General features: G+C 45.5%; 1 protein-coding gene across 4 annotated transcripts in view; it reads right to left on the bottom strand.

The window, feature by feature from the left end:
* Positions 1–17942, bottom strand: part of LYPD6 (LY6/PLAUR domain containing 6) — a 65550-nt gene that overhangs the window by 17174 nt on the left and 30434 nt on the right. For all 4 annotated transcript variants that reach the window (XM_077272990.1, XM_077272993.1, XM_077272991.1 and 1 more), the window contains exons 3-4: positions 15977–16144; positions 14730–14828 (exon numbers count right to left, since the gene is read on the bottom strand). In XM_077272990.1, the coding sequence (XP_077129105.1) occupies positions 14730–14828; positions 15977–16094 (217 nt within the window). In that variant the 5' untranslated portion in view covers positions 16095–16144. The remainder of the gene's footprint in view (positions 1–14729; positions 14829–15976; positions 16145–17942) is intronic.

Consider the following 17942-nt stretch of genomic DNA (forward strand, 5'->3'; position numbering starts at 1 on the left):
AGCAGACTCGAGATACATCAGATTTTTGTGATCAGTCAAGACCACCACACGATGCTTAGCACCCTCGAGCCAATGACGCCACTCCTCAAATGCCCATTTCATGGCCAACAACTCCCGATTGCCCACATCATAATTTCGCTCGGCAGGCGAAAATTTCCTAGAGAAAAAGGCACAAGGCTTCATAACAGAGCAACCAGGGCCTCTCTGCGACAAAACGGCCCCTGCCCCAATCTCCGAAGCATCCACCTCAACCTGAAAGGGAAGTGAGACGTCAGGCTGGCACAAAACAGGCGCCGAAGTAAACCGGCGTTTCAACTCCTGGAAAGCCTCCACGGCAGCAGGAGCCCAGTTAGCTACATCGGAGCCCTTCTTGGTCATATCCGTCAAAGGTTTCACAATGCTAGAAAAATTAGCGATAAAACGACGGTAGAAGTTAGCGAAGCCCAAGAACTTCTGAAGACTCTTAACTGACGAGGGCTGAGTCCAATCAAGAATAGCTCGGACCTTGACTGGGTCCATCTCCACAGCAGAAGGGGAAAAAATGAACCCCAAAAAGGGAACCTTCTGTACACCAAAGAGACACTTTGAGCCCTTGACAAACAAAGAATTTTCACGCAAAATTTTAAAGACCAACCTGACCTGCTCCACATGCGAATCCCAATTATCAGAAAAAACCAAAATATCATCCAGATAAACAATCAAAAATTTATCCAGATACTTCCGGAAAATGTCATGCATAAAGGACTGAAAAACTGAAGGCGCATTGGAGAGCCCAAAAGGCATCACCAAGTACTCAAAATGACCTTCGGGCGTATTGAATGCGGTTTTCCATTCATCACCTTGCTTAATGCGCACAAGGTTGTACGCACCACGAAGGTCTATCTTGGTGAACCACTTGGCACCCTTAATCCGGGCAAACAAGACAGACAACAGCGGTAAAGGATACTGAAATTTGACAGTGATCTTATTTAAAAGCCGATAATCAATACAAGGTCTCAAAGATCCGTCCTTTTTTGCCACAAAAAAGAATCCCGCACCAAGAGGGGAAGAAGACGGACGAATATGTCCTTTTTCCAGAGACTCCTTGATATATGAACGCATAGCGGTATGTTCAGGTACCGACAGATTAAACAGTCTTCCCTTAGGAAATTTACTGCCTGGGATCAAATCTATAGCACAGTCACAGTCCCTATGAGGAGGCAGTGCACTGGACTCAGACTCACTGAAGACATCCTGATAATCAGACAAATACTCCGGAACTTCCGAAGGCGTAGAAGAAGCAATAGACACAGGCAGGGAATCCTCATGAATACCACGACAGCCCCAACTTGAGACTGACATAGCCTTCCAGTCCAGGACTGGATTATGGGTCTGTAACCATGGCAGCCCTAAAACGACCAAATCATGCATTTTATGTAAAACCAGGAAACGTATCACCTCGCGGTGTTCAGGAGTCATGCACATGGTAACCTGAGTCCAATACTGCGGTTTATTTGCTGCCAATGGTGTAGCATCAATACCCCTAAGAGGAATAGGATTTTCTAATGGTTCAAGAGTAAATCCACAGCGCTTAGCAAATGAGAGATCCATGAGACTCAGGGCAGCACCTGAATCTACAAACGCCATGACAGGATAAGATGACAGTGAGCAAATCAAAGTTACAGACAGAATAAATTTAGGTTGCAAATTACCAACGGTGACAGGACTAACAACCTTAGCTATACGTTTAGAGCATGCTGAGATAACATGTGTAGAATCACCACAGTAGTAGCACAAGCCATTCCGGCGTCTATGAATTTTCCGCTCATTTCTAGTCAGGATTCTATCACATTGCATTAAATCAGGTGTCTGTTCAGACAACACCATGAGGGAATTTGCGGTTTTTCTATCACATTGCACCGAATTAGGTGTCTGTTCAGACAACACCATGAGGGAATTTGCGGTTTTGCGCTCCCGCAACCGCCGGTCAATTTGAATAGCCAGTGCCATAGTATCATTCAGACCTGTGGGAATGGGAAAACCCACCATAACATTCTTAATGGCTTCAGAAAGGCCATTTCTAAAATTAGCGGCCAGTGCACACTCGTTCCAATGTGTCAGCACGGACCATTTCCGAAATTTTTGGCAATACACTTCAGCCTCGTCCTGCCCCTGAGACATAGACAGCAAGGCCTTTTCTGCCTGAATCTCAAGATTGGGTTCCTCATAAAGTAAACCGAGCGCCAGAAAAAACGCATCAAGATCAGCCAATGCCGGATCTCCTGGCGCCAGCGAAAAAGCCCAATCCTGAGGGTCGCCCCGTAAGAACGAAATAACAATTTTTACTTGCTGAGCAGAATCTCCTGATGAACAGGGTCTCAGGGACAAAAACAATTTACAATTATTCACGAAATTCCTAAACTTAAACCTGTCTCCGGAAAACAGTTCAGGAATCGGTATTTTAGGTTCTGACCTAGGATTTCTGATAACATAGTCTTGTATGCCCTGCACACGAGTAGCCAGCTGGTCCACACTTGTAATCAAGGTCTGGACATTCATGTCTGCAGCAAGCATAGCCACTCTGAGGTAAAGGGGAAGGAGAAAAAAAAAACTCAGAATCTTCTTTCTTATAATCCCTCTTCTGCAATGCATTAAACATTTAATACTGGCCTGGCAAACTGTTATGACCCCAATGGCGAGGGTCTCAGAGGAACGTGGAAGTCTGCAGAATACAAAAATCCAGCTCATAGGGCAGTGGTAACTGGGTTGACCATATATCTACTCCTAACGCCAACACTAGAAGTAGCCGGGGATCATTCCTACGTTGATTCTAGATGACACGCGCCAGCCGGAGAATCTAGCTACCCCTAGTAGAGGAAAACAAAGACCTTTCTTGCCTCCAGAGAAGGGGACCCCAAAGCTGGATAGAAGCCCCCCACAAATAATGACGGTGAGGTAAGAGGAAATGACAAACACAGAAATGAACCAGGTTTAGCACAGAGAGGCCCGCTTACTGATAGCAGAATAAAGAAAGGTAACTTATATGGTCAACAAAAACCCTATCAAAATCCACACTGGAAATTCAAGAACCCCCGAACCGTCTAACGGTCCGGGGGGAGAACACCAGCCCCCTAGAGCTTCCAGCAAAGGTCAGGATATAGATTTGGAACAAGCTGGACAAAAATACAAAACCAAAACAAATAGCAAAAAGCAAAAGGCAGACTTAGCTGATATAACTGGAACCAGGATCAGTAGACAAGAGCACAGCAGACTAGCTCTGATAACTACGTTGCCAGGCATTGAACTGAAGGTCCAGGGAGCTTATATAGCAACACCCCTAACTAACGACCCAGGTGCGGATAAAAGGAATGACAGAAAAACCAGAGTCAAAAAACTAGTAACCACTAGAGGGAGCAAAAAGCAAATTCACAACACACGTATTTCAGTGCCACGCATTTAAGTGCCACGTATTTACGTGCCACGATATTTCAGTGCCACGTATAACCACGTAGTTATAGTATTTATAGTACGTGGCACTTAAATACGTGGCACTGAAATACGTGGCACTATGACTGTCAGAAAATGTTCATTAAACGGTTAGGGGTGAGGTTAGGGGTAGGGTTAGGGTTTGGATCCCTTTATCATCATCCGTAGTTCATTAATCGGATGTATCCAGAGTCGCCTCCGTCTCCGTTGCTGCAGAAGCATCCTACGTTTTTCCGCTGCCGCCTCCTCCCGCACTATGATATCCAGGCGATTCGTCTCAAAGATAACGTCGGTAACCAAACTCGCAATCCTCACAAGAACACCTTCCATCGCTGCCACAAAACTAAAACCCTCAAAGATGGGCTGTAAAAACAGTAACTATATAGTTTTCCATATTTTCCAGTAGCCAATCAAATTTGGGAGCCTCCCATTTTAAAAACGGATCCGTCAGAAAAACGGATGCAACGGATGGTAAAAACGGATGCAACGTATGCAACGCATCCAGTATTTTCGACGGAAACGTTTAGCGGATTTGCGACGGATCCGTCGAAATGCTGTATGCGTGGCATACGTTTGTCACAGTTTTTCACTTTTTTTACGCATCCGTTTTTTCGGCAAAAAAGACGTTTTGAGACGGTTTGCAGTTAACGCTAGTGTGAAAGTAGCCTTAAATAACAGAATATAACTCCAAGTAAATCAAACTCCTGTGAAATCAAACTGTCCACTTAGGAAACAACACTGTTTGATAATCAATTTCACATACTGTTGTGCAAATGGAGTAGACAACAGATGGAAATTATTGGCAATTATCAAGACACCCTCAATAAAGGAGTGGTTCTGCAGGTGGGGACCACAGACCACATCTCAGTGCCAATGCTTTCTGGCTGATGTTTTGGTCACTTTTGAATGTTGGTTGTGCTTTCACACTCGTGGTAGCATGAGACGGACTCTACAACCCACACAAGTGGCTCAGGTAGTGCAGCTCATCCAGGATGGCACATCAATGCGAGCAAGAAGGTTTGCTGTGTCTGTCAGCGTAGTGTCCAGAGGCTGGAGGCGCTACCAGGAGACAGGCCAGTACACCAGGAGACGTGGAGGGGGCCGTAGGAGGGCAACAACCCAGCAGCAGGACCGCTACCTCAGCCTTTGTGCAAGGAGGAACAGGAGGAGCACTGCCAGAGCCCTGCAAAATGACCTCCAGCAGGCCACAAATGTGCATGTGTTTGCACAAATGGTTAGAAACCGACTCCATGAGGATGGTCTGAGTGCCCAACGTCCACAGATGGGGGTTGTGCTCACAGCCAAACACTGTGCAGGACACTTGGCATTTGCCACAGAACATCAGGATTGGCAGATTTGCCACTGGCGCCCTGTGCTCTTCACAGATGAAAGCAGGTTCACACTGAGCACATGTGACAGACGTGACAGAGTCTGGAGACGCCGTGGAGAGTGATCTGCTGCCTGCAACATCCTTCAGCATGACCAGTTTGGCAGTGGGTCAGTAATGGTGTGGGGGTTAACTTTGACTAATGGAACATTTTGTACCCGATTTTATCATTTTACTTTTTTTTTTTTAGTCTTGTCCTACTTTTGACTTTTTTACTCCAAATTGTTCAAAATAGCACATGCGGTTCATGACTTTTGTACAAAATAAAAAAGAATCCCTTTTTATGTTTGTCTAACTTTTTTTTTTTTTTTTTTTTAGACTTCACGGAAAGAGTAGCAAAAAAGCTGTGCTAAAATATCTGGTTTATATAAACTCGCTTTGGAAGAAGGTGTGCGCCTGTGCGTTTGTGTGTGTGTGTGTGTGTGCGCGCTGGAATACACTTCTGCCAAAATTTAGTGACATTTTAAAAAGGCACAAGTGAATGAGTCAGATGAAATCATTTGGAAACACCAGACTTCCCACAATGACTTACTAAAAAAAAACAGGTGAAAATACACTGCTCAAAAAAATAAAGGGAACACTAAAATCCCACATCCTAGATATCACTGAATGAAATATTCCAGTTGCAATTCTGTATTCATTGCATAGTGTAATGCATTGAGAATAATAAAACATAAAAAGGATCAATGTAAATGAAAATTAATATCAATGGAGGTCTGGATTTGGAACGATACTCACAATCAAAGTGGAAAATCAAATTGCAGGCTGACCCAACTTCAGTAGAAATGCCTCAAGACAAGGAAATGATGCTCAGTAATGTGTGTGGCCTCCACGTGCCTGTATGACCTCCCTACAACACCTGGGTATGCTCCTGAAGAGGGTTCTAGGATGATAGCAATGGTCAAGTGCAGTTTTTGGAATGTGGGGACTAAAGTTTTCCAACTGTCCGGATTATAAACTGGTTGGATTGGAGTTCAGGACCCCAGTCCTACCCTTTCCGTCGGCAACCAAAAAAAAAATTACAGAGTATTTTTCTCCCCATCGTCTCTCTCGTCTTCCTGGTAATCTCCTGCCAAATTCACTTAAAATGAAACAACTGCGCATTATAATATGCTACAGGTCTAATCCGCTCCGGACAGAACGCCATTGTGCGCTGATTAATTAGTGTGCGTGGATTCCAGACGCATTTTATCATTTGTCAAAAACACATTCTTTGCGGATGTTGATGTTTGGTAAATAAAAAAGCCACTTTCCTACTGGAAATAAAGAAAACTTTGAGGGCATGCTGAAACGCCGCCTCCTCGCTAGTCGCAGACGCCAGGTGAGGTGCCGAGAGATACACAGCAGGTAACGTATAAATCATGAGAGCTGTCAGGAGTCTAGGACGCAAACATGGCTACAGCACACAATCACTCTCCCAGGGAAAAGTGATAACTGAACAGTGTGACCAGGACAAACCCCTTTAAATTGGAGCATGTATAAGATGCCCCATTGGGCCAGGCTGCCGAAATGTGGTATCAAATGCATGTGGTGCCCCAAGCCTCTCAGTGAGAAAATGGAAAGCATCTTACAGATTGACTATTGTGAAGAATCAGTGCAATCGGAAACAGAAAACTGACTAATACATATTATTAGAGGGCTGAGACATCTTCAGAAAATTCCATACCCCTTTCCATGCCTGCAGGATGCCTGTAAATGTTCCGAAACCCCTCAGTCACCCAAAAATCTACTTAGGATAAAATAGTAAGTAGAAGACAAGAAGTTGGGGAAGGAGGGAGATGCAGCTGCAGCTTTTCTCCCAGTGTTTATGGAAAATCGTTTGAAGGAGATGAGGGAGGGAAAGTGGAATGAGACATCCGTGTGGTCCACAGTGAGCACAGCACAGCTCCAACACCGCAGCAGGAAAAGCCCACCCACTTTGCTTAAAGACCACTTTCCACGACTTCAGGATCTCTGTAATTGTTCAAAAACCTCCTAAGTCACCTAAAATGACACTTAGTGTAAAACAGTAATTAGTGGGCAAAGAGCAGGGGTAGGAGGGAGATGCAGCTGCAGCTTCTCAGGAAACCACAGGGGGAGGAGATGAGAGGATGGCAGTGGGGGATGACATCTCAGTGGCTCAGAGCAAAAAAAGCATAGTTCTGGCATAACAACAGGAATAGGAAGAAACCATGGGATTTTCGTTAGTAACATTGCCGCATGTGCCAAGCAGCCATTTATCCATCTAACCACAAAAACTTCTGTAAACATTAAAAGTCTTTTATGGAAAAACTTTTAAAAGGAAAATGCTAAGGAAAAAAACAGCAGCGGTACAAACTGATCACAAGTTCTTTACGTTAATGTTTAGCCAAGAGATTTCCATCTACTAATGGTGTCTGTAAATCAAGGATCTGCACTGATAAGATCGCCAGGAATTGCTGCACAATCCCGATCCTTACAATTACCTGCCGGACATAATTTAGTAACAGCATAAAACAGAGCATCTAAAGGAAAAGTTTTTGTTTCTCGGCTTTGACGAGCCACATATCTCCCCATAGCTGTACTTTCCCACCAGCACTTAGAGCAGATTTACAGTGAAAGTTGGATAGATCGGGTACAGAAGGTTATGAGCCCCGGAGGGTGCAGTAATGTCTGATCTTGAACTTTCTCTGAAATACCAGAAATAAAAATGGCGGCTGTAATTTGGCTTTATTTTCGCAGCATGGACGCTTTTAGACCTTACATTTTGCCCCAAGCCATTAAACTTTATATATATCCAGTAACATGACACAGTCAGCTGTCAAACCTGTGCACGCAAAGCTGACAGATGTCCCCAAGTATTGTAACAAATCACAGACACACGGTTACTGAGCAAAATGTCGTATTACATGAGGGGCTTTCATAAGTAATACGTAGATGGGCCTGAAGGGATTCACGCTCTCGGGTAGGCATTAGGGAGCGTTCACACAGACAACGCGGTTTGGTCCAAGCAGGTGCAGTTATATTGCTTCATAAAACGCGAAGGGATTCAAAACCAAAAACAGCCTCATCTGGACACAAAGTATCACAGCAAATAAGCCGTACATTGAGCAGGCATGTCAGTGCGGCTCACAAGAACAGATTACAGTCACTTCTCCCAATGCAGACTTCATACACAGAAGAGGCGAGATCCACCAGTCTCGGGATCCCCTTCATCCCGAGCTCCAACAGATTCCAGCACCAAACAGAAGTGTTCAACTCCAGGCACAGTTCACACGGAACAGGCAGCAGCTTCCCCATGTTTCTCAGCAGTTCCAACACACAGACTGCTCAGCTTTCCTAGCTGACCCGTGCAGTCTCCATCCAGAGAGTGACCCCATCACGTCTCAGCTACAGCTCACATTTTGGCTGGTCACTCACCAGCAGCACACTCGACTTTGCTTCATCCAGCAGACTGACACACCTAGTGAATAGTGGCCCTGGTTCTAGTAAAACGCTAGTCAGGTGCATCTAACCAAAAACTGCAGTGCTAGGAGTTAACCCTAGCCTACCTGGCTTTGCTACAGGCTACAGAGGCAAAACAAAGAGGGGCCACAAGAGCAAATATTAGAGGGGGTAAAGAGGCGAGAGTTTAGGCCGCAGAGGTAAAATGTGATGCCATAAAGACAAAACATACAGGGGGCACATAGGCAAAACGTAAGGTCACAGAGGTGAAATTTATGGGGGCCAAGGAGGTGAAGCATAAAGCCACAGAGGCAAAACATTAAGCTCCTGAGTCCCAATACAAAATCAGTAAATGCGCAATTTAAAATACTGGTGTTTTTTATGTGACCAATAATCAGAAATCACCATCATAAAGAGAACTCCCTTCATTGCACCCTGGTGCGATTATTTACTGCGATCATATCTGATTAAGGCATCAACCGCTAGATTAATGTAAACTGACATCATGGTGAACTGACCACTGACGCCCATTGAATGGCAGATAGTTAAAGATAAACTATAACCTGTTATTCTCTTTTTACTAGCTACTTATAGGAAATTTGTTAGCAGGATTTATCCCACTAAACCTCTTCCACCACCATGTTTTACCTTATATTTTTTAGTCAATTGGCATAAAAAATACCCCGAAAAAGTCTTGTATGTAAGAAAAGGCTCAAGTGTCCAGTTGGCAAAGCCCATGTCTTTGCGCATGCGCATGCAACAGATTTTAGCTGATTTTTGTCAAGATCGCTCCCTGTCCATTGATTGACATACAGCTAAAATCTGATGCATGCGCAGTGTGTTTAGCATTGTGTCTGCAGAGTGATCAGTTTGGTCTGCGCCCGCTGCATGTGCAGGCAGCAATGAATGACTCTGCCCACCCAAGGACCGCTGGTGTCAGCTCTTCCGCGCAGCAGATTTTGCCCAACCTATGGATGAGGCTGTAGACGCTGCACCTGCAGAGTATTTTACTTTATGTGGACAGAGTACTAAGCCTCGGTCTGCGCTTGTTCTGGTCCCAATAACCTAGAAATAAGCAGAGGATCAGCCCAAGCGCAAAGTAAAACCTGATTACTCTGGCCACGCAAGAGCAAACAATCATGTGCTGGTTTTCAGTTCTCCATCAATCAACAGACCAGAGACTAGTTTAACCCTGTAAGGACCTAGACATTGTTTTATTTTTGCTCTCATTTTTTCCTCCCATTCTTCCCAAGGCTATATTTTTTTTCCCATTGTCATAGCCGTATGGTGAATTTTTTTGCGGGAGGAGTTGCAGTTTTGAGTTACACCATTCACTTTATCAAATAATATACTGAAATGGGCACAAAAAAAATCCAGATTGAGTGACTTTTTTAGGTTTTGTTTGGAGTCTCCCACGTCACTTGAATTTTCAATTGTTTTATCACAAACTACATACTGCATAACTATGGTATTGCAGTATAGAGTGTAATTGTAGTTCTCCTACAAAGCCCAGTTATTGGGGCCTTCAGCAAGCGCATGGCTGCAATGGTAGCCCATCAGCTTATTATGGCATTTAATTGCTGCTGTCAGTGATGGTCGGCAGCAACTAAATGGATAACGGCAGCAGCTAAATGGATAACGGCAGCATCTAAATGGATAACAGCAGCAGCTAAATGGATAACAGCAGCAGCTAAATGGATAACGGCAGCAGCTAAATGGATAACAGCAGCAGCTAAATAGATAAGGGCAGCAGCTAAATAGATAAGGGCAGCAGCTAAATGGATAACGGCAGCAGCTAAATGGATAATGGCAGCAGCTAAATGGATAACAGCAGCAGCTAAATGGATAACGGCAGCAGCTAAATGAATAATGGCAGCAGCTAAATGGATAATGGCAGCAGCTAAATGGATAACGGCAGCAGCTAAATGGATAACAGCAGCTAAATAGATAAGGGCAGCAGCTAAATGGATAATGGCAGCAGCTAAGTGGATAACAGCAGCAGCTAAATAGATAATGGCAGCAGCTAAATGGATAACAGCAGCAGCTAAATAGATAACAGCAGCAGCTAAATAGATAAGGGCAGCAGCTAAATGGATAATGGCAGCAGCTAAATGGATAACAGCAGCAGCTAAATGGATAACAGCAGCAGCTAAATAGATAAGGGCAGCAGCTAAATGGATAATGGCAGCAGTAGGAGCGAGCTCTGGAATGCTGGTGTTAAATACAAATGTTGGCTATGAAAAAGAGTTGGCATCTGTCTGATATGAAGAAGGCTTAGCTCCTGAGCTCGATCCATATAGCCCTTAACAGCCTGTGACAAAAATGTACATTACAGGTTATTAAAGGTGTATTCCCACAGTAGAAACATAACTTGCTGATTGCTGTAGGTCTGACCACTGAGTGCCCCCACAATCCTAAGAATGAGACATATTCTGGAGAACAAGATTCTGCAGATCCCGGTCCCGAATGGAGGGGAGGTGCCCATGTTCTATCTCTGCCCTATTCAATGTCTATGGGACTGCCGGAAATAGCTGAGTGCTGCACTCTGCTTTCTTTAGCAGTTCCATAGACAATGAATGGAGTGGCGGTTGGACTTGAACACCTCTGCTACAGTCGGGACAGGAATCTGCAGAACCTTGTTCTCCAGATCCAAAAGCCTTATTTTTGGGATCGCTGGGGGTCCCAGCAGTCAGATCCACAGCAATCAGCAAATGATCACTTATTCAGGACACTTATATGGTTGACATACACCCGGCAGACACTTCAGCCTTCACTTGCAGATAAAGAATTGTTTGACAGTAGTTTTTAAACAACATGCGGTGCTACAATTGACTGATGATGTTTTCAGATGGGAACCAGTGGTCACAGAGGTTTATAGGGGTAGATCCTGTTGACAGGTTCCCTTTCAAGGACTCCACATACTTTGTTGTCTACTTTGCCTGAAGAGTAATAATACCCCCAGATGGCTAGCCTGTGTTTAGAAGGGTATGCCGTCCCGTCTGCTTTTCTATTGTTTGGCACATGTGCAGAGATGGAGGAGAACTCACAGGACAGCAATGGAAAGTAGTAAGACAGCAAGAATGCAAATTCCTGCCCTTACAGAACTAAACCACGGAACAAACAAAAAACTAAACCAAGTACAACTCTGCCATAACAATGCTGATTACAGCCTGCAACGTTACTGCTCACAAGGTCGGGTCTTCTAGCATTGGAGAATATTAAAGGAAAAATCAGGATAAATGAGAATATGAATGTAGGTCTGTCGGGGCATGTGCAGACGATCAGGAACCGGCAAAGCAAAGCGCTACCGTCTGTTGAATGCACGTGATTCCGCATGAACTGTGTGGATTCACCGCGTCCAATCCATTATACGGGTGAAATGTCTCTTGCGGAGGCTCGCGTCTTGGATCTAAAAAACACTGCATACAATATTTTTTGATCTGCGATCCATTGCAAAAATCATCCTCCAATAACAGTTTGGAATTGCAGACGTTCCTCGGCGAAGAGTCCTGTGTGCCGGGCGCAGCAATGCTAATAATGGATTTTTGCTGTTGACTCCTGTCTTCTGGGCGTGGGAAGAAAATCATTGAGTGGAGTGTTTGTGCGCCGTCTTCTGCACGGACCGGTGGGCCGCTGTGCGGCGAGACGTCTTCAGTAAGGACACTGTGTAGTAAGTGCCAGCCTCAGATCTTCTCCTCCATCCCCTCGGCTACATCCCATGTAATCTAAGAAATGTATTATCTGATCAGAGGCGCTGAGTGCATATCGGAATATTGGGTTACACAGATTATCTTCTGATTAGATCCAGACTTCCCAACAATTGTCCATCGCCATAGATATGAAGAAGGTTTATTTAGTCTAAAATTCCAGTTTAGGTTTCACCATGAACCCTGCATTGATGTCGCTCCAAGAGTTAACCCTGCTTCACACAGAGGAAGGTAAAACATGGACGGTGCAGGACGAGGATGGGCCAATTTCCCACATGTGAACAAGGGAAACCTAGAACGTGCAGGACCACGTTTAGGGACTGTTTTCACACTCTCACCTCTCAGACCTACCAATGCGACCCATTCATACTAACAATAGCGTCGGAGGAATAGGACCACCCGAGTCCCTCCCGAGAATGCCACCGATCCTTCAGGAAATGCCCCTAAAGTGCTGTTGGTCACCCACGTCACAGATTTCCTAGGACTGCAAAAATTGGGATATCCCTGGCAAATTCTGGACTGTTGGCAGCTATGCTCAAAGTTGTGCACAGAGTTTGAGGATTTTTTTTAATGCCTAAAAATCACTTGAAAGACTCCTCCTATTCATCTCTATTGTAAACCCACTTTCCTGTTCATACGTTCAGTCACCTGAATGTTTTATATCCGGCTTTTGAAAAACGCCTGGTGGGAAAGTACATGTCCCTTCATTATAGTGACTCCAGATGGAAAACGACCCAATCTAGGCAATGTCCGACAAGCAGGCAGCCAAAAAACTCTTCCAAGGGATGAAAACCTCCTCCAAAATCGACCCAAAGATGGAAAGTTTCCTCTTGATAAACTCATCTTTTTAACAGTGTCCGCACAGCGTGGAGCATGTACGGTGGCACAGCGTGGAGCACGCAGAGCGGCATAGTGTGGAGCATGCACGGCAGCACAGCGTGGAGCATGTACGGTGGCACAGCGTGGAGCACGCAGAGCGGCATAGTGTGGAGCATGCACGGCAGCACAGTGTGGAGCATGCACGGTGGCACAGCGTGGAGCACGCACAGCGGCATAGTGTGGAGCACGCACGGCAGCACAGCGCGGAGCTTGTATGGTGGCACAGCGTGGAGCACGCACAGCAGCATAGTGTGGAGCAGGCACAGCGTGGAGCTTGTATGGTGGCACAGCGTGGAGCACGTACGGTGGCACAGCGTGGAGCAGGCACAGCGGCATAGTGTGGAGCACGCACAGCGGCATAGTGTGGAGCACGCACAGCGGCATAGTGTGGAGCACGCACAGCAGCATAGTGTGGAGCACATATAGTGTGGAGAACATACGGTGGCACAGCATGGAGCACACACAGCGGCATAGTGTGGAGCAGGGATTTCATCCAGACTCTGCATGAGGCCGGTTTCACACGTCAGTGGCTCCGGTACGTGAGGTGACAGTTTCCTCACGTACCGGAGACACTGACACACGTAGACCCATAAAAATCAATGCATCTGTGCAGATGTCATTGATTTTTTGCGGACCGTGTCTCCGTGTGCCAAACACGGAGACATGTCAGTGTTCGTGGGAGCGCACGTTTTACACGGACCCAATAGAGTCAATGGGTCCGCGTAAAACACGGACCTAACACGGACATTCTCCGTCTGGGGTCCGTGTGCGTGCAGGAGACAGCGCTACAGTAAGCGCTGTCCCCCCCACATGGTGCTGAAGCCGGTATTCATATCTTCCCTGTAGCAGCGTTTGCTATAGAGAAAATATGAAGAATAGTGTTAAAAATAAAGATCCATGTGTCCGCCGCCCCCCCACCCCCTGTGCGCCCCCCCGCTGGTCAGAAAATACTTACCCGCTCCCCCGCTCCTTCCTGGTCTGGCCACGCCTCCTACTGTATGCGGTCACGTGGGGCCGATCATTTACAATCATGAATAGTCGGCTCCGCCCCTATGGGAGGTGGAGCCACATATTCATGACTGTAAATGATCGGGCCCACGTGACCGCATGCAGGAGAAGCCGCGGCCAGACCAGGAAGCAGCGAGGGAGCGGATAAGTATTTTCTGACCAGCGGGGGGGCGCACAGGGGGTGGGGGGGCGGCGGACACATGGATCTTTATTTTTAACACTATTCTTCATATTTTCTCTATAGCAAACGCTGCTACAGGGAAGATATGAATCGCAGCTTCAGCACCATGCAGAGTGGGTACCACACGCTCCGTGTGGTACCCACTCGCCATACGGGCGGCACACGTGTGCCGCGCGTATGGCCTCCGTGAGTTCCCAGGCACACGGACACGGATAACTCCAGTACCGATTTATTCCGGTACCGGAATTATCTGGACGTGTGGGACAGCCCTTATTGCTGCACATAGTACTACTCATGATAAATAATGGATTATTATTGTGTCCCGCACCTTAGGAGATCTCCGACTGCGCAGCGCCGGATTGCTGGGTGCTTTTCCCTTTAACCTTCGTTTAATTAAGCATTAATAGGATAAAGGTAAGAAATTCCCTAACTTTCTATTCATCCGAAAATTAAACCTGACACAAACTTCAAAACCTTCTACATAACAGATTAACATTCTTTTAAAAGGAAAAAATTCTTACAATTAACTGGGTTCACAAAGTCAGGGGAGGGGGCGCGGATGTAAAGTGACGCGCAGACGAAGTTCTAAAGCGGAGCGCTGCGCGAGTGTAACCGATGTACTTTCATCACAAGGGCAAAAATTCACTGTGTGACAGTCATTAACGGATTAGAGCGTGATTCCATGCATGAGAGCACTCACCTCTTGGGCAGTAGACATCAGGGGCCCAGCGATTGCACTCGTAATTATCTCTTGCCTTCTCACAGGTGAAACATTTAAATCCCCCGGGGTATGGCGTCGCTATAAAGACAGTACACCCAACTGTTAGGAAACACATCGATGTCACCAAGGTGCTCATTACAGGAGCTGCTCCTCTAGGTCACCAGAAACCTAGAGATGGCGCATATCTATGGGGCATCCATCTGCCAAGTTAGCAAGTATATTGATTGCTGGTTCACTCAGAAGCCCCCCCGACATATGAGTGCCCGCTCAGGTCAGCCAAGAACGCATGTGTTCATAATGGGCTATGGGAAGGGCCTATCTCTCCCTGAGAACAAAAGGATCAAACATGTTGATATTAAATCTGCCCCATCCTGCTCTCCCCAGACATCTGCCCTCGAAGAGAGTTGGGAAGTCACCATACACATTAGATTGTTGGACACCACACCAAAAATTGCAGCTCTGACAGACATTAATTTGTCTAGCCATTTTCCTAATTGAGCACACATGCACGCTCAGCAGAGCAGAGTGTGCATGTGTCTGGTGGCTCAGAAAACATAGCCGTAGGCTGAGTGAGCAGCTGACCGTTTTCCCATGCATATGACCAGCTTACGTCTGCACATAAACCAAGTGAGTAGAAATTACTGCACACATACTCCTATAGAGGAGTTTGGGAAAACTGAGTGACATGCAGGAGTTTGGGAAATCTGGGAGACATTTAAGAGATTGGGAAAGCTGGGTGAGATTCAGGAGTTTGGGAAAGTTGGTGTCAATCAGCATTTTGGGAAAGCTGGAATACATTCAGAAGTTTGAGAAAGCTGTGTGACATACAGGAGTTTGGGAAAAAAGGGTAAAATTTGGAAGTTTGGAAAAGCTGTGTGATATGCAAACGTTTGGGAAATCTGAGTGACATGCAGGAGTTGGATGACATTCAGGAATCTGGGAATGCTGAGTGACATCTGGGCGACTGGGAAAGCTCAGTGACATTCAGGAGATGGAAAAAGGTGGGTGAAGGTCCAGCAGGATCTTTAGTGTCGCCCATACTGACTTCCACCCAGCTTAACAAGAAGTAAAATGTGGAATTCGTCACAAGTTGACAAAAGGGGAAAACTCGTGATGTCATGGTCCCTAGGAGCCTCCAGGGGTCGTTCCTCCGTCGCTCCAGGTCGCTGTCATATCACGATTCTGCCGTCATTGGGTGAATAATAGACTTCAGGACAGAATCTTACTTGATGGATAGAGGAAGACGATGTCTTGCACTGTGAAGTCTCGGCAATGAGCTGTTTGCAGCCAGCCAGCAATGTGACTAAAGAGCAGGAACCAGGCCACTGCCGGCCACAATTCCATTGCAGAAAAGGGTCCAATTCATGCAGCCATTAGTGCAGCCTCCCCAATACCTGAGAATAGGAGAAAATATTATTAATATCCAAAAGACAATCTGTGAACCGTAACTCATCCTGTCCTTGTATTGTAAGCACATAACCTGCTTGTTGGTGGTTTCCTTAAAATGTTCAGGTGATTAGTCTTGACCTCAGTGTATGTACTAGTATTCTAAACCTATTGTTATGACTTCTGCTGTGCTCACTCTTTTTTTTTAAAGTTTATTTTCTATGTGGAAACTGTCAACAAGCAGGCTGTGTTCTACTGACAATCGACTGACATCCTTTTTTTTTTTTTTTTTTTTTTTTTTTTTTTTTATTAATTCTGGTTATTTAACTACATGTGTGAATATCCAAGGCAGGAACGATTCTTGAGCTTTTCAACCATGCATTAAAAAAAAGAAGAAATTAAGGGTCCAATCCCCCCAAAAAAGGGAAGTCCTTGTGCACCTTTTTTACTAAACAGAGACACATAAAAAGAAAATAATAACCTGCTTGCTGACGGTTTCCAGGTACCAACAAGAAGAAAACGGATCTAACTGTCGAATCCAGGAATTTAATCTGCCAGGCCTGTTTGTCTCAGAGAACGGGGATGATCAGCTCAGAGTCTCTGCAGAGCGCTACGGAATATGTTGGCGCCACATACGGAACCAGCAATAATTATGTGTGTACATTCAGCGCCGCTCATCAATCCTGTGACCTCCATTGGATCCAATCTCGCCGTCTGCCAGGATAAGCACATTATCCACTGGGAACGTGTCATAAAAATAACATTTAATCTCGGAGCCACCCGGATTATTGTATTTGGCTCAGATTCACAGGATGTTTTTCCAAATTTAATCCATGGCAAAAAAGTCCTGACAAAACACAAAATGCCTTCCTGCTGTTTATTTAGACAGGAGTAGATGTTTTGCTGACCGAAATCCGCCTGTCACGTCCATGACATCAATGCGGTTTCTCTTAAAGGGACAGTGTATATTTTTCTGTAGCTTCCCTCTGTAAATATCCATAGGAGATTCGTTCAGGTCCCTTAATAAGAATGTAGCAGTATGAATGCCATACAATACCATTACGTTTTTCCATTTTTTTTTTGCATGCCCAAATAAATGCTACCTATGACTGAGCAACTAAGGACCTTTTCTGGGAATAACCACACTGGGAGCTTTAATAACAGCCATATTGATTGTCAATCTGCTTTCCCACCTACGTCAAAGAAGCATCCAAATTGGCACTTGATTTTGCACCATTGATTTTCTATCACTATCCAACTATTGGATCGCACTCAGCCATTCAGGTCTATGGATCCTTGGAAAAAAATCAGATCGCACTCGGATAATAGTTTTTACAGACTGACGGAAAGGAGAAGATGGAGAATGTTTTTTTATTCTCCACATCCGAAAATGTGGGGTCAAAGTCTGATCAGTGTGTGATTATCATGATTGGCCCAATTTGTTCGGATGAGAGAAAAACCAGTCTTGTGACACTAGCCTTAAGGTACCTTCACACGAAACGACTTTACAACGAGAACGACAACGATCCGTGACGTTGCAGCGTCCTGGATAGCGATCTCGTTGTGTTTGACACGCAGCAGCGATCTGGATCCTGCTGTGATATCGCTGGTCGGAGCTAGAAGTCCAGAACTTTATTTGGTCGTCAGATCGGCGTGTATCGTCGTGTTTGACAGCAAAAGCAACGATGCCAGCAATGTTAAACATGGAGCTAACGACCTGTGAGAACGATAAGTGCGTCACCGCTACGTCACAGGATCGCTCCTGCGTCGTTCTGGAGCTGCTGTGTTTGACATCTCTACAGCGAT

This window comes from Ranitomeya variabilis, chromosome 7 (genome assembly GCF_051348905.1).
Source record: "Ranitomeya variabilis isolate aRanVar5 chromosome 7, aRanVar5.hap1, whole genome shotgun sequence".
Lineage (NCBI taxonomy): Eukaryota > Metazoa > Chordata > Amphibia > Anura > Dendrobatidae > Ranitomeya > Ranitomeya variabilis.